The 23035-nt window shown below is 42.6% G+C and overlaps 1 protein-coding gene across 7 annotated transcripts in view; it reads left to right on the top strand.

Annotated features, from left to right (window-relative positions):
- WDR37 (WD repeat domain 37) overlaps positions 1-23035 on the top strand; it is a 59441-nt gene that overhangs the window by 15189 nt on the left and 21217 nt on the right. For 6 of the 7 annotated variants that reach the window (XM_027089379.1, XM_027089377.1, XM_027089378.1 and 3 more), the window contains exons 4-9: positions 3222-3317; positions 3616-3680; positions 6988-7123; positions 8050-8121; positions 12177-12221; positions 14350-14426. In XM_027089379.1, the coding sequence (XP_026945180.1) occupies positions 3222-3317; positions 3616-3680; positions 6988-7123; positions 8050-8121; positions 12177-12221; positions 14350-14426 (491 nt within the window). Of the gene's footprint in view, positions 1-2127; positions 2244-3221; positions 3318-3615; positions 3681-6987; positions 7124-8049; positions 8122-12176; positions 12222-14349; positions 14427-23035 lie in introns of those variants that run through there. The other variant, XM_027089381.1, reaches the window with a different exon arrangement.

Raw genomic sequence — 23035 nt, 5'->3', positions numbered from 1 at the left:
TTTGACAAACTTTAGGGGCTCAGGATGGCACACGTTTATTATCTGACTGCTCTGCACACTCAAGTCAGGGTGTTGGCAGAGCTGTGCTCCTTCTGGAGCATGAGGAGGAGTGTGTCTCCTGCTGGCTTGGGTTGCGATCTCAGTTCCCTGTGGTGTGAAGACAGAGGCCCCCATCTTGCTGGCATTCCCCCTGTCCTTGGCTCGATGGCCTTCCTTCCTCTTTATCTTCAAAGCCATCAGTGGCAGGCAGAGTCCTCCTTGTCCATCTCTGACTTACTCCTAGGGACACGTGGGAAGGATGGGCCGCCTGGGTCACACAGCATCATCTCCCATCAGAGGTCCTTCACCTCAGTCACACCTGCAGGGCTCCTTTGCCACCAGGTCATGTGTTCACAGGTTATCTTTGGGGCAGGCAGTATTCTGCTGACCACACCTGGCAATTTGAATTATGATTTTATGAAGAACGAATGCATCTTATAACTTTCCCTACACAAAGTATACTATAAATTAAGAAAACATTGATTCATTTCTTTAAAATATACTGTGTTTAGAGAACTTCCTAAAATGTGTGTGTTATCTGTTTGACTTATTAAAGGTAAATCAAAAGAATTTTTAATTAGCTTGGCTTTAGATTTTTTTTTTAAATTTTAGAAACAATGCATTCATTTGCTTAAAGAGTCAAGCAGTGTAAGAAGGAAAGATCTACCTTTACCCCCTGCCTATAGGCCCATCCCACACTGCAAAGGAAAACATTTTCTGCATATTTTGCTTTTAGTTCTTCTCACGATAATTTTTGTTTTGTTTTGGACTTTATCCTCTTTTTTTAAATGTCTGTTAAGTTTTAAGGACGTACTTTCCAACTTTCCAGCCTTAACACTTAAGCAGTGATTTTGATACAGAGACTTCCACTTTCTCTGAATCCAGGGATGCTGCCCGGATGCTAGTTTAGAGTTGGGCAGGTTGGGAAGTCCCTGGCACGACTGATCCATTACCTGTGTCATTCATCATAGCAGTTTTGTTTGTTTGTTTGTTTGTTTTGCGGTACGCGGGCCTCTCACTGTTGTGGCCTCTCCCATTGCGGAGCACAGGCTCCGGACGCGCAGGCTCAGCGGCCGTGGCTCACGGGCCCAGCCGCTCCGCGGCATGTGGGATCTTCCCAGACTGGGGCACGAACCCGTGTCCCCTGCATCGGCAGGCAGACTCTCAACCACTGTGCCACCAGGGAAGCCCCATAGCAGTTTTTGATGAAAGGTTTTTCTAACTGCTTTTCCCTGGGAATGATTTTCCCCACGCAGCTGTCCTTCCTTTCTCCTGCATGTCGTCCTGTCCTGGCAGCCAGATCATCAAATCCTAAGAGGAGGGATGGGGAATTTTCTCCATGTGTCTCTGGAGCTGGTAGCCAGGCATTCACGGCCACAATTAAGAAAGCAGAGGTCAAAAAGGCAGGGTCCGTCTGTGGGCTGCCTTGGCTTCTTGGTCATGATAATTTTTGTAAATTGAAATAATCTTCTATTTTAGCCATGTCAGCCTTAGGCCACATGCATTCATGCTTCACTGTCAAGCGTTGGGAAATGAACCTATCCTTCTTTACCCTCTCACTGTTCCATTATCTTCAGTTTTTGTTATTTTTTTTAAAATAATTTTTTAAAATTTATTTATTTATTTTTGGCTGCGTTGGGTCTTCGTTGCTGTGTGTAGGCTTTTTCTAGTTGCTACTCTTCGTTTTGCGCGGGCTTCTCATTGCAGTGGCTTCTCTTGCTGCGGAGCACAGGCTCTAGGCGTGCGGGCTTCAGTAGTTGTGGCACGCGGGCTCAGTAGTTGTGGCTTGCGGGCTCTAGAGTGCAGGCTCAGTAGTTGTGGTGTACGGGCTTAGTTGCTCTGTGACATGTGAGATCTTCCCGGACCAGGGCTCAAACCCGTGTGCCGTGCATTGACAGGCGGATTCTTAACCACTGCGCCACCAGGAAAGTCCAGTTTTTGTTATTTTTATAGAGCTTGTGTTTATAAAATTTATATTATGCAAATGTAATCATAATCAGGATTTTCATGTTTTTTAAGTTGTTTCCAAAAATTGAATACTAATAAATAGCATTTGCATTGTTAAAATATTTTTCACTCTGGAAGTAATTGGTGTGGATCAGTGGTGAAGACAGTGTAATCCTGTGTCATTTAAACTTTGCTGTTGGAAAATTTAATGTTTTAATATTGGATTCTCTTATAAGTCCACCTTGAAAATTTACAGAGTGAGTAATTATGCCAACTTTTTATCAAATAAAAATTAGGTACCGTGTACTGCATCTGATTTTAAGGGTTTGTTATCAGAGTTGTAGCAACCCAGGTATTACTGAATTTCCATTGTGATCTAAGGCCTTATGTTTTATGAGTTGATGCAGTTTGTTCAAGAAAAACTATAGGGCTACAAACGACTAATGCTGGAGGTACTTGGAGTTTACACTGTCAGTTGCTTAATGGTTTTGGTGGCTTCCTGCTGCCTGTGAACATGTCCAAATGCTCAGGCTGGATCTGTTCCGAGCCTTTTGCCCTCGGCCTTCCTTCCACACCACCCTCCCCGCCCTCCCTGCCCTCCCTGTAGCCTCAGCACACCGTGGGCAGCCTGGGCAGCGGCAGGCGCAGAGCCCAAGTGCTGGCTGCATGCGTGGCTCATGGGATCTCAGTTCCCTGACCAGGGATTGAACTGGGCCCTGAGAGTGAGAGCGCCGAGTCCTAACCACTGGACCGCCAGGGAACTCCCAAATGTTAATTTTTTTTTTTTTTCCCCCTTGAATTTTTAATCTTTGAGGTATATAATCCTCACTGTGCTCTGTGGTGCCAGGCAACAATAGTTAGGTTTTGTTATTGTATGTTTTTTCCCCCCAATTTCAGTATTCTCAGCTAGATTGTAAGTGTTTCATTGAGTTTTGGACAGTGTCAGAATAACATTTTTAAGTGCATTGAATAAAGTACAAAGGACACGAACTATGTTGAAATCCAAGAGCCCTGCTTGAGGACCCGATAGCACAAGGTCTTTCTGGTGTGGGAAGTGTGGTGGGCTTTTTAATTTTGGAATGATGTCTTGAGTTTTTTGGAACTCTGTAAATGTGACCTTGTTTACTGGGATATCATTCCTGTGTTTGTTTAGACAGTACTAATGTATAACATTTTTATGTGTTCACTTTTGGATTTGGTGAATATACATCAAAAGTACATGTTTTACTTTTCAGTGCGCAGAGAAATCGAGACTCTTAATGACCGTTTAGCTGCCGAAGGACAAGCAATCGATGGGGCAGAGCTGAGTAAGGGCCAGCTCAAAACCAAAGGTAAGGCTGCCTTCCCACAGGACTCGCCCTACACATTACGCTCGGAGAGAGTTTGGAATTTAGTGGAGGACAGGACTCACTTCCTTTCTGCAGTCATCAGGACTTGGAATAATGTGATTTGGGTGTGGGTGTAGAAGGAAGAGGAGGTTTCGGGAAGCCCCGTGTCCCATGCCCCTGGCTTGCATTGTCTTCCTGTGTGGAACAGAAGGTGGGGCGAGCTGTCTCCCTGTCCCAGCTCTGACGTTCATGGTGCTTTGGTTGTGTGATTGTCTTGACGGTTGGTTCTGTGTCTCTGCAGCCAGTCACAGTACCAGCCAGCTTTCTCAGAAACTGAAGACTACCTACAAGGCCTCCACCAGCAAGGTACGTGTGGCTCTCAGCCTGTCACGTGTATGTAGGGTGTGCACATATGTGCAATAGAGAGAAACCTAATTTTTAAAAGGAGTATTGTCGATGTTAAGTGGCCACAGTGCATAGACACCTGGACGTTACCTTTGTTACTGCGGCTGATACATTATGTGTTAGTGTGGTTTTTTTTTGTGGGAAAGTACATTTTGTATTGTTATTTGGCTTGATACGGAGATTCTGAATTTGGAGAAGCTAATAAATGGGTATAAAGCAGTGGAACTTACGTTCTGAGCTATAGTTACATTTTAGTTCACCGCTTCTTTAATTTTCTAAGTATGATCAAGAAATGAAGGTCTGTGTCCAAGGCAAATAGAGATATTTGTCATATTTTGCTTTTTTAAAAATTATCTTCTTCTGACCTTCTTAAAGTGGCAAAGATTTAATTATTTGGGAATTAATTTATCTATGGGGGAGTACTGTTATGAAGTAATATTTTGAGGTAATTTTGTGTGCATCACCACGTTGGAGTATTTGGAATAAACAAAAGATAAATTAATTACCTAACCTTAATGAGTGTACATTACTTTTGCTAAACCTTAGAAAAAAGTTGAAATTTGTGGTGAGTCTGCTGTGAAGGCTATAGTTAATGTTAGCTTTTTACTTTTCCAATTTGCTCTCTTCAGCTTAAAGTTACTTATGATATCCACAGTGAGATGAACTGCAATTCAAGGAGCAGCTTCAGTCTTACGCTTTTTCTGCTTATTTGAAAGTCTTTGGTAATTTTTTGTTGTTTAAAAATCTGAATATTGCTGACTTTTTGTGTTTCCTTTGATTACTCTAGAGTGTAAGTGGCTAATTAAAATTTTTTTATTCTGTATTATCTAGCTTACACTTAGTAGTTTTGCAGTTTTTAATAAATTAACATTAAACTACTTCTTTAAAATGTCAAGTGGGGTTATGTTCTTCCTTATCTAACTTCTTGTTATATTGTTTTGAATTATATTGTTTATTCCAGTTTATGTATACAGTATATGGTCTTAGAATTCCAAAACTTTGTGATCATTCCTTTTTTTTTTCAATTTTATTTATTTTTGGCTGTGTTTGGTCTTCGTTGTGGTGCTCGGGCTTCTTATTGTGGAGGCTTCTCTTGTTGAGGAGCACGGGCTCTAGGTGTGCAGGCTTCAGTAGTTGCAGCATGAGGGCTCAGTAGTTGTGGCTCACAGGCTCTAGAGCACAGGCTCAGTAGTTGTGGCACACAGGCTTAGTTGCTCTGTGGCAGGTGGGATCTTCCGGACCAGGGCTCGAACCCGTGTCCCCTGCATTGGCAGGCGGATTCTTAACCACTCCGCCACCAGGGAATTCCCTGTGATCATTTCTGAAGTAGAGGAAGAAAGGATTATATAGAGTTACCCCTTACCATGAGTAGTAAAACTTAAGAATTGGGCAAAGGTAAAAATATGTACAATAATTGCTTTAAAAGAATGTGTTAGACATATTTAAAGCCCCAGTCATTTTAGAAACTAAAAATTCATCTGGATTAGAAAAAACCATCTTCATAGCACTGTGCACCCATCTTAAAGAGTGAAGGTGAACATGGAGATCTGGCGTGTTTTGCCCTGGCCACAGCGTGAGTTCTCATAGTGGAGCCGGGAAGGCTTCTCACTCCCCCGCAGACCCACCCTTCCTGGGGGCCTGAGACTCAGCTCTAAGGCCTGTTGGGACAGTGCCACATTCTAACCGGCAAACCACTTTATAGGAACTTGTGAAATTGTTCACACAGGTTTTTATAAAGATAAGTATCTTTTGCTGTGAAAAAGCCTGTTTTGGTTTTTTAGAGCACTTTAAGTTGTATCTCAGAGCAGAATAATTCAGAAGCATCCTTCTGCTTTTCCATCACAAATGTTCCCTGGGAGTAATTCAGTCTGTCTTGTGGGCCTCTTTGCAGTTGTGTCTGAGTCCACATTTTTAAAGTAGTTCATAGGTGGTCAGAGTATGACGGACACCTGGAAGCAGCACCTGAGACCGTTTGCTCAGTATCATCAACTGCATGCCCTCTCCCCATACTCCTCTGGAAATGCAGTCGGCACGAGTCTTGGCCGTGACCGGAATGTTGGCCGTGACCCCAGTTTCTGCTGGTCGAGTCGGGGCGGTTTGTGTCTCGTAACAGTGCTGTTCTGGGAAGCTTCCCACCGCTCACCGTGCGCTTTGCCTCCGCCCCTCCTAAAGGCGTCTGAAGGGCACCAGAGGCACAAAAAGCACTTTTCCTTGTGGGGGGACCGCGCGGTGTTGCCGGATTGGGTGGGATATGAGCTTTCAGAAGGAAGAGGAAGGTGAGGGTGTGAGGTTGAGCAAGGCCTTCTTTCTTTTGGAAGCTCATATTGTATCCTGCCCTTCTTTTAAATTTAAACCCAGTCAGTGGAGCCTGTTTATTTAACTTGTGGAAGAGTGGGTCTCTCCGTTGTGCATCTGTTTTAGTCTTTCACTGTATCAGGAATCATTTGAAGGCTCATCCTGAGGTGGTAGAACAGAGGATTGTGTTTTAAGCCTTTATACTAAAAATAAATTTAGATACATTTTTAGGGCTTTGCTAATAAATCAGTGTTTAAAACAGCTCTGTAATACCACCCATTTTTCTTTTTCACTTGATTTTACGGTTTCAGTATTCTGATTAATTTAATTATTCTAATTTAATTAAAAGCTGAAAAGCCATCTTTTATCTTAGACAATTTAGAAACCAAACTCTTTGTGTTTAATTAGCATCTTCCTCGTGCACTTATAAAAGAAAGTGAGAATTATTTGCTGTTTGTGTCATACAGGAGCAGAGCAACAGCCCTTTCCTAGTGCAGGGCCGGTGCCAAGCCCATGCTCAGTAACCTCATCTATTACAAGTGTTGTCTTTTGTTTCCTCCCCTGCCTTGGACTCTTTTCCTCCTGATAATATGTGGTTGGTATGAATTACCAAAAATAAAAAAGCACAAGTTCCCAAATAATAAGAATAATTAGCGTTAAGGGTTTGGGGTATACCTTCCTAAGTTTTTTTTTTTTTTGAAAATTTGGATATTTTGTCTGATGGTTTGGATTTGTGGGAGAGGACGTGTAAGGTACACAGGTAGGCAAGCATTGGAAGTGGGGGGATCGTGGGGCTCTTCCGAGGCCTTCATAAGGACTTTCTTCCTGCTATGTGAGATCCAGCTGCACCTATGTTGTGTTGCTGTAACATTTAAAATTTTCTATTCAGTGATTTATGCATCTTCAAGACATGCTGTCTTATTTTTTTTTAACTTAAACACATTCACTCAGTAAATTACCATCACAATTTCAGATCGTCTCCAGCTTCAAGACCACCACGTCCAGGGCAGTGTGCCAGCTCGTGAAGGAGTACATCGGCCACAGGGATGGCATCTGGGACGTCAGTGTGGCGAGGACGCAGCCTGTGGTGCTGGGGACCGCGTCTGCCGGTGAGTCCACACCAGCCTCACTGCTGGCAGCCGTGGCCTGCCCTGGAAGCAGAAGTGGCCGAGTGGCGTTGAAACCTAAGCATGTAGAGGAGTCCGCCGTCAGGAGCCCCAGGGTGGTGTTAGAGAGACCCCCCGCTTTCTCCTCATTGGAGAGGAGATGCTTTTGAGAGCTAGTTAAGGTGCGTAACCTAATAATCCTTCAGAAAAAAATTCCTAAAATTAAAAATGTGCTCACTTGTGGAAAATGACTGCCAGCCTGTGAAAAGTTACTCACTAGCTCCTACCTTTTATAGTGGAAATAGGAAATGCTAATGTCATTAGAATGATGAAGAAAGTTCTTTCTTTTGTTTAAGACTGTGTTCATATGTGAGCACCCCAGATTGTTTTGGAAATTACAGTTTCAGAAAAGAATACAGAGACCCTTTTCTGATATTTCTGAAATCTCACTTGGATAATCGGCATTTTGTTTCAGGTTTCCCTTATTAAGTCTCCTTTTTAGCTTTTTATTACTGTGCCCAGAGAGGAGAGGTCCAAAGAGCATGTATTATCTCAAATAATTTGTAACTGGATTTGGATGCTACTTGCATTTGAATATAGCTTTTGATATTCTGAAAAGTCTTAATATTTCAACAAAATAACGAGCCCTTGACTCAAGTGACCCCTGTGTCCCAAGTCCCCAGCCTGGTGCCGGCAGTGCACAGTGCCTAGGCATTCAGGTCTCTAGGTTCCCCCTGCTGGTTCTGTGGCCTCGGATGGGTCACTGGCCTCCTATCCTCTCGGATCAATTGGATCACAGAGGAGTTTGAGCACAGTTGCACGAGGTACTGGTGGTGATGTAACTTCTCAGTTTTAGAATTTTTATCTTCCTCTTTTATTAAAAAGACCATAAAATCGGCAGCTCACTCATGTTCGTTTCAATCTTGCAGATCACACGGCTCTGCTCTGGAGCATTGAGACGGGGCGGAGCCTCGCCAAGTACACGGGCCACGTGGGGTCAGGTGAGCAGTGGGACCATGGGGCGTCCTCTCCCAGGGAGGGCCGGGCCTCTGCCTCTGACTGTGTGAGCTTCACGAAGGGGCAGCTCAGCTCCCTGAACAGCGTTGTCCCAAGGGTGGCGTAGAAAGCTGGCCACCTGTGCACACTTTGGAACTGGAACATGTGCACTAGCATCATGAACTGTGTTCCATTGGGAGGGTCCTCGGTGCAGAGGTGCTTTGTGCGTCAGCCCCTGGGATCCTGGTGGGTGTGGATGTGGGGCTTTTTCCTGTGGGCACTGGTGGGCAGATGTCTCTGTTCCTTCCAGCGCCCCGGCTCCAGGCAATGTGCCACGCTGCCCCCCGGCTCACTCACCCCTCACCCCTGCTGACAGGCTTGGCAGTGGTGTCCGCCCTCCGCCTCCAGGGTTAGGTGTGTCCCCCACGGACTTGGGTGAAACCCCTTCCTCTGCGTGTCTTCCGTCCTGTTGGGGGAGGGAGTACCTGCTGTCCTGTCAGGGCCGTGGCCAGGCTCCTCCTTCTCTTAGGGTACCTGCTTTCATCTATCCCTGTCGCCTCAGCGTGAGAACCAGCTCCTACCTTTCCACATGGAATGTCCCCGCCCCACATACACTTCTGCCTCATCTGCCGTCCCCTCCAGCTGGGACCCACTGTCTTCCCCCAGGTCTGTGTCTGGGTGGCTGCTGCTGCCTGCAGTGGATGTGACAGGCTAAATAGACAACCTAAAAATTAAAGTGTTAGCCAGCCTGTATAAAAAATTCACAGCAGTCTCCTGCTCATCCCTCCTCACTCCTCATTTTCACTTCTCAAAAGGTGACCACTTTTAACAGTTTTAAATAGTTTGCTTTTTTCTTCTATTTAAAAAACTAGTCTATCTTATTATTTCTTAGTTTTGGAGTTTTCTACAAGGAAGTGACTCTTATTAAGGAGAAGGAGATTGGCTCGCTTCCTCCCTCCATCCCTCTGTGCTCCTCGTCATCGTGAAATGGTTACGGCTCAACTTCCATTTAAATGGATGTTCAGGTTTTACCTACTTGTGGCTGCATCCATATAGTTCGCAGCTCCCAAGCACGTACCTTACTTGCAATCCCCAGGTTTGCTTCCTCTGAAGGGAAAAGTGGCCTTTTATTTTGGTCTTGTTTCGTGCAGATCTGCCTGAAATGTGGCATTCCCTGCATGTCTGTGTTCCTTTGCTGTCACTCTGGCCCCTCCCTGAAGCCTCCCCTCCCTCTGACAGTTGGTACCCAGGACTGTAGCACAGATGCCTGCAGTCTACCTCCTTTGTCCTCCTGGGCTTTCTCTCCACCTCTGTCCTCCGTTACCTCCTGTCTTCTGTTCTTTCTCTTTCTCCAGGGAAGCCTGTCTTTCAGTAGCTTCCTTCTTAAAGGGTCTTACAGGAAAAATTTTGAGACTGTAAAATGCTTGAAGAATGTATTTTACCTTTACACTTGATGGGTAGTTTGGCTGAGTATAGTCTTCTATGTAGGAAGTACTTTTCTTTGAAAATGAAGATAGTGCTCTGCTGACCTGTTTTTTTTTTTTCTTTTTAAAAAATTTAAAATTTTTTATTATAAATTTATTTATTTATTTATTTTTGGCTGTGTTGGGTCTTTGTTGATGCGCAAAGGCTTTCTCTAGTTGCGGTGAGCAGGGGCTTCTCTTGTTGCGGAGCTTGGGCTCTAGGTATGTGGGCTTCAGTAGTTGTGGCGTGTGGGCTCAGTAGTTGTGGCATGCGGGCCTAGTTGCTCCATAGCACGTGGGATTTTCCCAGACCAGGGATTGAACCTGTGTCCCCTGCATTGGCAGGCATATTCTTAACCACTGCGCCACCAGGGAAGTCCCTGACTTGTTTTTTCATAGCTTTCAGAATTGATATTAAAAGTCTAATAATGCTCTTTTGAATCTTGGTCCTTCATAGGTAGTTGGATATTTGTCTCTGGAAGACTTTAGGATTTGTCTTTTAGGTCTTCTTACAAAAGCATTGTGTTGGACATTTGGTGGGACTTGGAGGTCTAGAAGTGTACCCCCATGTCCACTCAGTCACCTGCAATCACCCCCGTGTCCACTCAGGTGCCATCACCCCTGTGTCCTGTTGGCCCCCTGTGGTCACCCGTGTGTTTGCACCCTGGCGTTTCCCGGGTGCCTCTTCTCACTGTCTTCCGTCTCTGTTGCTATGAGTTTGTGCCTGTTTCTTTCTAGACTTGTCATGCACTTAGAGGAGTCTGAGGAGAGAGCAGAGCACAGGCTGCTTTGGGCACTGTCTTTGTCGTGTTTACGCCCTGCTTTTGCTTTTTCCACCTGGTGGTGCTGATTGTGTGACTGAGTTACTGTAACAGGGGAGTGTGGAGCCCTGGGGTTTTTAATCAGCACAGCTCCCTGCAGGTGGGTTGATGTGCCTAGCGCCTGCCTCCTTCCTCTTGGGTCCTCTGAGCAGAATGTGCCCACCTGTGGACTGGCGGAGCTGCCTCCAGAGAGGAGGTGCCCGAGGTTTGTGCCCTTTCCCCCCACGCACCCCCTAACCCCTGGCGTTAGGGAACCGAGTGGAGCCGGCCGGGTGGGGGCATGTGTCTTGTTAGACACACACGATCTTGGAGCTTGTTATAAGGAACTGTGGTCTCTGGCCCCCTCTCTTCTATTCCTCATGTGGCTGCTGTGAGTGACATTAGCTGTGCTGTGAATAAGCTGCTGGTGGGGCTGTGGGTTGGCCTGACCCGCTGACTTTGGGCTTTAAGGCCTCGTTGCACCCACACATGCTGGGGTCCCCCCACCCCACGTAGTGATGTTGTGCTGTTAACGTCTGTGTGAACAGTACTGAGAATAAACTGGCCCTGCAGCTGGTGGTCATTGGCGCCCACCGTTTGCCAGATTCTTGGCTAAGCACGTTGCCTGCGTTCTTCACTTAAACCTTGTGGTCATCTGTGAGTATTACAAATGTTCCTGCTTGCAACACTGATTTGCTGGAGTTCACATAGACACCAGAAAGTAACAATTGATGGTTGAAATTGGGAGCATTAATACTGTTTGTTAGTAGTGTTTATTTGCGGCATTTTCTATTTAACATTTTTAAGGCAGTCACAGCTTTCACCAGCTCTTCCCACAGTTCTCTCTGGTCTAGTGTTAATGGTAAAAGAGCATCTTCTAGCATTTTTCAGATTCTTAGAAAAGTATCAATCTAATGGCGTACCTGACAGAGTCTTAGTGGAAGAGAGAACTTGCTGAGGTTTGGGAAGCTCCCTGTACGTCCTGTGTCTGGGCTGTGGGGGGTGTGAGCTGGCTCTCCAGTGCCTTGGGTCGGTATGTGTTGGGGTGACAGGGAGCTGCCGACTGGGAACAGTGACCTCCACCCTTCCAGCCTCTCGTTGTCTGCCTGAGGAGAGCTCCTTGGCAGGCAGGCAGGCAGGCTCAGGACCGGTCAGTCTCCGGGCAGTGTTGTCATGGGGCCGGAGCCTCCCCAGGACACCTTGGGCAGATTCCTGCATCTGGAGAGGAGACTGGGAGGGTATCATAACTGTTCTCATCTGGTCCCGATCCATTCCGATCCGAACCGTCCCTAGGCCATCAGGGGCTTGCCTTCTCTGAGTTCCTGAGTCTTATGGAACAGAACAGACTGGGTTTTTGGAAGGGTGGGCTTGTGGACAGCTGGGTAGGCAATAAACAGTGTGCACCACCATAATCTGCTTCTGCTTGTTATAATTATGTTTTCTTTTTTCATCCTGGTCTATTTTTAACTCTAGGTGACTTCCCTATGTATAAAAAATAGATTATTAATATCCTTTTTCTGTGTAGCCTATTCTTGAGCAGAATATTTAATCCTATTCATATTTGGTTACTTTGTATTGTATCTCTCTTCTTTTTTTTTTGGCCACGGCATGTGGCACTACCTCTGTTCTCTTTAACTTACGTGTTTATTCATAGTTTAACTGAATTAGGATATTTAATATTGAACTATCATAGTTCCTTTAGTTTTTAAATTTAATTTTGCAATACATGCTGTAATTATAATAAATATTGATATGTTCTTATTTTAAACCTGTTTCTGTAATATTTTTATTTTGCAGTAAATTCCATTAAATTTCATCCATCAGAACAGTTGGCTCTCACCGGTATGTTGATTTTGGTTTTTTATTTATTGAACAGTTATTGCTGATCTGAAAACAGCTGTCATCATTCCTTTCTCATCAGTAGCATCAGGCTTAGCCACACCTTTCACAGAAGTTAGTCGTTAGTAGACATTTTACAAATTGCACGAGAAATGAATAAAGAAAACTATACTGAGGGGTACTTTTTTTTTAAATGAGTAGTGGATTGCGAATTAGGTGAACTTTTAATGTCAGCTTGAACTCGGCCGCGTTCTCCTGGAGGTCTTTTTACAAAGCCCGTCCCTGCCACCGGCTCTTCCTGCTTGCGGGAATGTGCTCGCTTCTCTGATGCCGTCGGCACAGAGATGAGGAATTTAGCAGCCCTGAGTCGGGCTCTCTGCAGGCCCGCATCTTTACTCCTTCCCAGGCAGTTCACCTGGAAAGAGCTGTGGTACCTTGGGTTTGTCTTCATTTCACGTAGTTTAAAAACACCTTGATTATAGGGACTTCCCTGGTGGCACAGTGGTTAAGAATCTGCCTGGCAATGCAGAGCACACGGGTTTGAGCCCTGGTCTGGGAAGGTCCCATATGCTGGGGAGCAACTAAGCCCATGCGCCACAGCTACTGAGCCCGTGTGCTGCAACTACTGAAGCCCATGCACCTAGAGTCCGTGCTCTGCAACAAGAGAAGCCATTGCAATGAGAAGCCCGTGCACCGCAACGAAGAATAGCCCCTGCTCGCCGCAACTAGAGAAAGCCCATGTGCAGCAACGAAGACTCATTGCCGCCAAAAATAAATAAATTTTTTAAAAAAAGCCCGTGTGCAGCAACGAAGACCCAACACAGCCAAAAATAAATAAGTAAATAAATTAAAATAAAAATTAAGAAAAAATAAAATGACACCTTATCATACTGAGTTTTTCCATAACACTGTCTGACACCTGTGGACCCCCATGGTGTTTTGGGGACACGGATGGTAACCTGAAGGACGAGTGTTTGTCTAGATAAGAGGTCAGCAAGCTTTTCTGTAAAGGACCAGAAGTAACTGTTTTCATCTTGAGGCCACACGGTCTGAGTCACAGCTGCTCAGCTCCGTTGCCACGGAAGCAGCAGAGATGGTGCACGGATGAGGGGATATGGCAGTGGGCAGTGACCCTTGTTTGTGTTTACAGGGTGGGTGGCTGCCTGGATTTGGCCCATGGGCCAGTTCTGCTTACCCCAGGACAGAGGACAGAAGTGGGACTAATCAGTGCTCTTACACTCAAGTCAGTCAGGTGGCAGGGTCCTTTGAGGGTCCAGTTTTAACAGGCCTCCCCCACAGAGCTAGTGGATGCCTGAATCAACATCTGGGGAGTAAAGGAGGCCAGGAGTTTAACCTAGTTATGTGGGCCATTTGTTTTGTGGTTGGGAAGAGACGGAGACCAGTGACAACCAGGCTGGAATGAAGGGGATGAAATCGAGACACGTCAGGAAGCTGCAGCGGGAAATGGAAACATAAAGTAGTGGCCTGGAGAGTGGAGCGCCAGACGGGGGTTTGGACAGGATGCTGACTCGGAAGGAGATGGGCAGGTCAGGCACTAAATCCATTCGACGCCACAAGACATGTGCCGCCATTTGCTGCCTTGGGGAAGCTGTGCAGCCACGCAGAGAAGGTGGGGTTCAGACAGTGCTGTCGTGGGGGCAGTGGAGGTGGCCCTTTCGCACGTCTGTGGGCCTGCCTGTGCCCCTCACCTGCCCTCTGTTTTTTCCCAAGTCCAAGTATCGCCTTGCGGCCTGGCTGGTGATAGCAAGGTCTCAGTACCAGGGGCTGCATAGCCAGCTGTGGGGCGGCATCCAGGTTCAGTGAATGGGAACGTGCCCTTGAGTTATTTTGGGTTTCTGTTTTCTTAGGTTGGCCAGATGGAAAATAAAATCTGCAACTTGTAAATTTTCTCTGAACCTTCACAGCTTTCCTCCCTAAGATGAAGGGAGTTTATTTTTATAGATAATCATTATCTTTGTGTACTTTTGCTATTCTCAGTAGCGTTACATAGTCTCAGAAGTAGCTGTTTAAGTATAGTCAGTCACTTGCAATCCCTCAGGTACAGAATTTAGCAGGAGCCTAGCCAGCGCATGTTTGCACCTCGGGTAATTTCCCCTCTTTCTCTCCTCAGCTTCTGGAGATCAGACCGCCCATGTCTGGAGGTATGCGGTTCAGCTGCCCACTCCTCAGCCTGCAGCCGACACTAGTGTAAGCAGCACATTTACTTACCCTGAAAGCACGATATGGGGTATGTTGGTAGGTTCTGGATGCTTGTGAGTTTTAGGATAAACTTACAATTTGTGTTGTGGGCCGAATGTGTGTGTCCCCAAAACTCATAGGTTAGATAGAGTAGAGTCCTAACCCCCCATGAGGCTGTATTTGGAGATGGGCCTCTAAGGAAGTCATTAAGGTCAAATAAGGTCACAAGGGTGGGGCCCTGATCCAGTAGGATCGGTGTCTGTAGAAGAGGCACCTGAGGGCTCCCTGTACCTTCTCGTTGCACGCACCGAGGAGAGGCCATGTGAGGACACCTGCCAGCCAGGACGCGAGCACTCACCACAGCCAGAGGGCTGGCCCCAGCCTGGCTGCTGAGCGGACCAGAGCCGAGTCTTTGTCTGTATCCGGGTGTGTTTGCTTTCACTTTCCTTTCCACAAATGTTAAACGTTTACATTACTTCTTTAAAATTTTATGGTTAAGTTATCTTCTTAATATTTTATGTATTTGATTTTAGACAACTTGTCTGTCTTTCATGTGAGGTAAATCCTGTACGTCACTGGTGCATGTGATATCATTTGCATGTGGGTAAAGTTTTTTTTTTGTGCCTGCTTCCTTTTTTTTAAAATTTAATTTTATTTATTTTTTTATACAGCAGGTTCTTATTAGTCATCCATTTTATACTCATCAGTATATACATGTCAATCCCAATAGCCAATTCATCACACCACCACCTCCCCGCCACTTTTCCCCCTTGGTGTCCATACATTTGTTCTCTACATCTGTGTCTCTATTTCTGCCCTGCAAACCAGTTCATCTGTACCATTTTTCTAGGTTCCACATGTATGCGTTAATATATATTTGTTTTTCTCTTTCTGACTTACTTCACTCTGTATGACAGTCTCTAGATTCATCCACATCTCTGCAAATGACCCAATTTCGTTCCTTTTTATGGCTGAATAATATTCCATCGTATATACGTACCACATCTTCTTTATCCATTTGTCTGTCATTGGGCATTTAGGGTTGCTTCCATGACCTGGCTATTGTAAATAGCGCAACCATGAACATTGGGGTGCATGTGTCTTTTTGAATTATGGTTTTCTCTGGGTATATGCCCAGTAGTGGGATTTCTGGGTTATATGGTAATTCTGTTTTTAGTTTTTTGAGGAACCTCCATACTGTTCTCCATAGTGCCTGTATCAATTTACATTCCCACCAACAGTACAAGAAGGCTCCCTTTTCTTCATACCCTCTCCAGCATTTGTTGTTTGTAGATTTTCTGATGATGCCCATTCTAACTGGTGTGAGGTGATACCTCATTGTAGTTTTGATTTGCATTTCTCTAATAATGAGTGATGTTGAGCAGCTTTTCATGTGCTTCTTGGCCATCTGTATGTCCTCTTTGGAGAAATATCTATTTAGGTCTTCTGCCCATTTTTTGATTGGGTTGTTTGTTTTTTTAATATTGAGCTACATGAGCTGCTTATATATATTAGAGATTAATTCTTTGTCCGTTGATTCATTTGCAAATATTTTTTCCCATTCTCACGGTTGTCTTTTCGTCTTGTTTGTAGTTTCCTTTGCTTTGCAAAAGCTTTTAAGTTTCATTAGGTCCCATTTGTTTATTTTTGTTTTTATTTCCATTACTCTAGGAGGTGGATCAAAATAGATCTTGCTGTGATTTATGTCAAAGAATGTTCTTCCTATGTTTTCCTCTAAGAGTTTTATAGTGTCCGGTCTTACATTTAGGTCTCTAATCCATTTTGAGTTTATTTTTGTGTATGGTGTTAGGGAGTGTTCTAATTTCATTCTTTTACATGTGGCTGCCCAGTTTTGCCAGCACCACTTATTGAAGAGACTGTTTTTTCTCCGTTGTATATCCTTGCCTCCTTTGTCATAGATTAGTTGACCGTAGGTGCGTGGGTTTATCTCTGGGCTTTCTATCCTGTTCCATTGATCTGTATTTCTGTTTTTGTGCCAGTACCATATTGTCTTGATTACTGTAGCTGTGTAGTATAGTCTGAAGTCAGGGAGTCTGATTCCTCCAGCTCCGTTTTTTTCCCTCAAGACTGCTTTGGCTATTCGGGGTCTTTTGTGTCTCCATACAAATTTCAAGATTTTTTGTTCTAGTTCTGTAAAAAATGCCATTGGTAATTTGATAGGGATTGCATTGAATCTAGATTGCTTTGGGTAATAGTCATTTTCACAATATTGATTCTTCCAATCCAAGAACATTGTATACCTCTTCATCTGTTGGTATCATCTTTAATTTCTTTCAACAGTGTCTTACAGTTTTCTGCATACAGGTCTTTTGTCTCCCTAGGTAGGTTTATTCCTAGGTATTTTATTCTTTTTGTTGCAGTGGTAAATGGGAGTGTTTGCTTAATTTCTCTTTCAGGTTTTGCATCATTAGTGTATAGGAATGCAAGAGATTTCTGTGTGTTAATTTTGTATCCTGCAACTTTACAAATTCATTGATTAGCTCTAGTAGTTTTCTGGTAGCATCTTTAGGATTCCCTATGTATAGTATCATGTCATCTGCAAACAGTGACAGTTTTACTTCTTCTTTTCCAGTTTGTATTCCTTTTATTTCTTTTTCTTCTCTGATTGCCATGGCTAGGACTTCCAAAACTATGTTGAATAATAGGGACGAGAGTGGACATTCTCATCTTGTTCCTGATCTTAGAGGAAATGCTTTCAGTTTTTCACCATTGAGAATGATGTTTGCTGTGGGTTTGTTGTATATGGGCTTTATTATGTTGAGGTAGGTTCCCTCTGTGCCCACTTTCTGGAGAGTTTTTATCATAAATGGGTGTTGAATTTTGTCAAAAGCTTTTCCTGCATTTATTGAGGTGATCATATGGTTTTTATTCTTCAGTTTGTTAATATGGTGTATCACATTGATTGATTTGTGTATATTGAAGAATCCTTGCATCCCTGGTATAAATCCCACTTGATCATGGTGTATGATCCTTTTAATGTGTTGGATTCTGTTTGCTAGTGTTTTGTTGAGGATTTTTGCATCTATATTCATCAGTGATATTGGTCTGTTGTTTACTTTTTTTGTGACATCTTTGTCTGGTTTTGGTATCAGGGTGATGGTGGCCTTGTAGAATGAGTTTGAGAGTGTTCCTCCCTCTGCTATATTTTGGAAGTGTTTGAGAAGGATGGGTGTTAGCTCTTCTCTAAATGTTTGATAGAATTCACCTGTGAAGCCATCTGGTCCTGGACTTCTGTTTGTTGGAAGATTTTTCATCACAGTTTCAATGTCATTGCTTGTGATTGGTCTGTTCATATTCTCTATTTCTTCCTGGTTCAGTCTTGGAAGTTTATACCTTTCTAAGAATTTGTCCATTTCTTCCAGGTTGTCCATTTTATTGGCATAGAGTTGCTTATAGTAGTCTCTTAGGATGCTTTGTATTTCTGCAGTGTCTGTTGTAACTTCTCCTTTTTCATTTCTAATTTTATTGATTTGAGTCCTCTCCCTCTTTTTCTTTTTTTTGCTACTCTGTTTATTTATTTTTAACATTTTTATTGGCGTATAATTGCTTTACAGTGGTGTGTTAGTTTCTGCTTTATAACAGAGTGAATCAGTTATACATATACATATATCCCCATATCTCCTCCCTCTTGCATCTCCCTCCCTCCCACCCTCCCTATCCCACCCATCTAGCTGGTCACAAAGCACTGAGCTGATCTCCCTTGTGCTATGCGACTGCTTCCCATTAGCTATCTGTTTTACATTTGGTAGTGTATATATGTCCATATATACACTACCACTCTCTCACTTTGTCCCAGCTTACCCATCCCCCCCACCATGTCCTCAAGTCCATTCTCTAGTAGGTCTGCATCTTTATTCCTGTCTTGTCCCTAGGCTCTTCATGACTTTTTTTTTTTCAGATTCCATATATTATGTGTTAGCATATGGTATTTGTTTTCCTCTTTCTAACTTACTTCACTCTGTGTGACAGACTCTAGGTCCATCCACCTCACTACAAATAACTCAATCTTGTTTCTTTTTATGGCTGAGTAATATTCCATCGTATATATGTGCCACATCTTGTTTATCCATTCATCTGCTGATGGACACTTAGGTTGCTTCCATATCCTGGCTATTGTAAATAGAGCTGCAATGAACATTGTGGTACGTGACTCTTTGAATTATGGTTTTCTCAGGGTATATGCCCAGTAGTGGGATTGCTGGGTCGTATGGTAATTCTACTTTTAGTTTTTTAAGGAACCTCCATACTGTTCTCCAAAGTGGCTGTATCAATTTACATTCCTACCAGCAGTGTATGAGGGTTCTCTTTTCTCCACACCCTCTCCAGCATTTATTGTTTGTAGATTTTTTGATGATGGCCATTCTGACTGGTGTGAGATGATATTGCATTGTAGATTTGATTTGCATTTCTCTGATGATTAATGATGTTGAGCATTCTTGTTGAGCATTCTTTCATGCGTTTGTTGGCAATCTGTGTATCTTCTTTGGAGAAATGTCTGTTTAGGTCTTCTGCCCATTTTTGGATTGGGTTGTTTCTTTTTTTGATATTGAGCTACATGAGCTGCTTGTAAAGTTTGGAGATTAATCCTTTGTCAGTTGCTAAATTTGCAAATGTTTTCTCCCATTCTGAGGGTTATCTTTTCGTCTTGTTTATGGTTTCCTTTGCTGTGCAAAAGCTTTTAAGTTAATCATTAGGTCCCATTTGTTTATTTTTGTTTTTATTTCCATTTCTCTAGGAGCTGGGTCAAAAAGGATCTTGCTGTGATTTATGTCATAGAGTGTTCTGCCTGTGTTTTCCTCTAAGAGTTGCATAGTGTCTGGCCTTAACGTTTAGGTCTTTAATCCATTTTGAGTTTACTTTTGTGTTTGGTGTTAGGAAATGTTCTAATTTCATTTTTACATGTAGCTGTCCAGTTTTCCCAGCACCTCTTATTGAAGAGGGTATCTTTTCTCCATTGTATATTCTTGCCTCCTTTTTCAAAGATAAGGTGACCATATATGCATGGGTTTATCTCTGGGCTTTCTGTCCTGTTCCATCGATCGATATTTCTGTTTTTGTGCCAGTACCATACTGTCTTGAATAGTGTAGCTTTGTAGTATAGTGTGAAGTCCACAAGCCTGATTCCTCTATCTCCGTTTTTCTTTCTCAAGATATCTTTGGCTATTCGGGGTCTTTTATGTTTCCATACAGATTGTGAAATTTTTTGTTCTAGTTCTGTGAAAAATGCCTCTGGTAGTTTGATAGGGATTGCATTGAATCTGTAAATTGCTTTGAGTAGTATAGTCATTTTCAAAATGTTGATTCTTCCAATCCAAGAACTTGGTATATCTCTCCATCTATTTATCGTCTTTCATTTCTTTCATCAGTGTGTTATAATTTTCTGCACATAGGTCTTTTGTCTCCTTAGGTAGGTTTATTCCTAGGTATTCTTTTTGTTGCTGTGGTAAACGGGAGTGTTTTCTTAATTTCACTTTCAGATTTTTCATCATTAGTGTATAGGAATGCAAGAGATTTCTGCATTAATTTTGTATCCTGCTACTTTACCAAATTTATTGATTAGCTCTAGCAGTTTTCTGGTAACATCTTTAGGATTCTCTATGTATAGTATCATGTCATCTGCAAACAGTGGCAGCTTTACTTCTTCTTTTCTGATTAGGATTCCTTTTATTTCTTTTTCTTCTCTGATTGCTGTGGCTAGAACTTCCAGAACTATGTTGAATAATAGTGGTGAGAGTGGGCAGCCTTGTCTTGTTCCTGATCTTAGAGGAAATGGTTTCAGTGTTTCACCATTGAGGATGATGTTGGCTGTGGGTTTGTCATATATGGCCTTTATTATGTTGAGGTAAGTTCCCTCTATGCCTACTTTATGGAGGGTTTTTATTATAAATGGGTGTTGAATTTTGTCGAAAGCTTTCTCTGCCTCTATTGAGATGATCATATATGGTTTTTCTCTGTCAATTTGTTAATATGGTGTATCACGTAGATTGATTTGCGTATATTGAAGAATCCTTGCATTCTTGGGATAAACCCTACTTGATCATGGTGTATGATCTTTTTAATGTGCTGTTGGATTCTGTTTGCTAGTATTTTGTTGAGGATTTTTGCATCTATGTTCATCAGTGATATTGGTCTGTTGTTTACTTTTTTTGTGACATCTTTATCTGGTTTTGGTATCAGGGTGATGGTGGCCTTGTAGAATGAGTTTGAGAGTGTTCCTGCCTCTGCTATATTTTGGAAGAGTTTGAGAAGGATAGGTGTTAGCTCTTCTCTAAATGTTTGAAAGAATTTGCCTGTGAAGCCATCTGGTTCTGGGCTTTTGTTTGTTGGAAGATTTTTCATCACAGTTTCAATTTCATTGCTTGTGATTAGTCTGTTCATATTTTCTATTTTTTCCTGGTTCAGTCTCGGAAGGTTGTGCATTTCTAAGAATTTGTCCATTTCTTCCAGGTTGTCCATTTTATTGGCATATAGTTGCTTGTAGTAATCTCTCATGATCCTTTGTATTTCTGCATTGTCAGTTCCTTCTCCTTTCTCATTTGTAATTCTATTGATGTGAGTCTTCTCTCTTTTTTCCTTGATGAGTCTGGCTAATGGTTTATCAATTTTGATTATCTTCTCAAAGAACCAGCGTTTAGTTTTATTGATCTTTGCTATCATTTCCTTCATTTCTTTTTCATTTATTTTTTATCTGATCTTTATGATTTCTATCCTTCTGCTAACTTTGGCTTTTGTTTGTTCTTCTTTCTCTAGTTCCTTTAGGTGTAAGCTTAGATTGTTTATTTTAGATTTTTCTTGTTTCATGAGGTAGCCTTGTATAGCTATAAACTTCCCTCTTACAACTGCGTTTGCTGCATCCCATAGGTTTTGGATTGTCATGTTTTCATTGTCATTTGTCTCGGCATTTTCTGATTTCCTTTTCGATTTCTTCAATGATCTCTTGGTTATTTAGTAACGTATTGTTTAGCCTCCATGTGTTTGTGTTTTTTACGTTTTTTTCTCTGTAATTGATTTCTGATCTCATAGCATTGTGGTCAGAAAAGATGCTTGATATGATTTCAATTTTTTAAATTTACTGAGGCTTGATTTGTGACCCAAGATGTGATCTATCCTGGAGAATGTTCTGTGCGCACTTGTGAAGAAAGTGTAATCTGCTGTTTTTGGATGGAATGTCCTATTAATATCAATTAAATCTATTTCGTCTATTGTCACTGAAAGCTTGTGTTTCCTTGTTAATTTTCTGTTTGGATGATCTGTCCATTGGTGTAAGTGAGGTGTTAAGGTCCCCCACTACTATTGTGTTACTGTCGATTTCCTCTTTTATACCTGTTAGCAGTTGCCTTATATATTGAGGTGCTCCTATGTTGGGTGCGTATATATTTATAATTGTTATATCTTCTTCTTGGATTGATCCCTTGATCATTATGTAGTGTCCTTCCTTGTCTCTTGTAACATTCTTTATTTTAAAGTGTATTTTATCTGATATGAGTATTGCTACTCCAGCTTTCTTTTGATTTCCATTTGCATGGAACATCTCTTTCCATCTCCTCACTTTCAGTCTGAATGTGTCCCTAGGTCTGAAGTGGGTCTCTTGTAGATAGCATATATATGGGTCTTTTTTTTTGTATCCATTCAGCAAGCCTGTGTCTTTTGGTTGGAGCATTTAATCCATTCACGTTTAAGGTAATTATCGATATGTATGTTCCTGTGACCATTTTCTTAATTGTTTTGGGTTTGTTTTTGTAGATCCTTTTCTTCTCTTGTGTTTCCCACTTAGAGAAGTTCCTTTAGCATTTGTTGTAGAGCTGCTTTGGTGGTGCTGAGTTTTCTTAGCTTTTGCTTGTCTGTAAAGCTTTTGATTTCTCCATCGAATCTGAATGAGATCCTTGCCGGGTAGAGTAATCTTAGTTGTAGGTTCTTCCCTTTCATCACTTTAAGTATATCATGCCACTCCCTTCTGGCTTGTAGAATTTCTGCTGAGAAATCAGCTGTTAACCTTATGGGAGTTCCCTTGTATGTTATTTGTCGTTTTTCTCTTGCTGCTTTCAATAATTTTTCTTTGTCTTTAATTTTTGCCAATTTGCTTACTATGTGTCTCGGCGTGTTTCTCCTTGGGTTTTTCCTGTATGGGACTCTCTGCACTTCCTGGACTTGGGTGGCTATTTCCTTTCCCATGTTAGGGAAGTTTTCAACTATAATCTCTTCAAATATTTTCTCTGTTCCTTTCTCTCTCTCTTCTCCTTCTGGGGCCCATATCATGCGAATGTTGTTGCGTTTAATGTTGTCTCAGAGGTCTCTTAGGCTGTCTTCATTTCTTTTCATTCTTTTTTCTTTATTCTGTTCCACAGCAGTGAATTCCACCATTCTGTCTTCCAGGTCACTTATCCATTCTTCTGCCTCCGTTATTCTGCTATTGATTCCTTCTAGTGTATTTTTCATTTCAGTTATTGTGTTGTTCATCTCTGTTTGTTCTTTAATTCTTCTAGATCTTTGTTAAACATTTCTTACATCTTCTCGATCTTTGCCTCCATTTTTTTTTTTTTTTTTGCGGTACGCGGGCCTCTCACTGTTGTGGCCTCTCCTGTTGCGGAGCACAGGCT

This window comes from Aethalodelphis obliquidens, unplaced genomic scaffold, assembly GCF_003676395.1.
Source record: "Aethalodelphis obliquidens isolate GAN/ISIS:26980383/991018 unplaced genomic scaffold, ASM367639v1 scaffold65, whole genome shotgun sequence".
NCBI lineage: Eukaryota > Metazoa > Chordata > Mammalia > Artiodactyla > Delphinidae > Aethalodelphis > Aethalodelphis obliquidens.
Note: the sequence above shows the minus strand (reverse complement) of the source record. Positions and strands in the feature narration are given on the sequence as shown.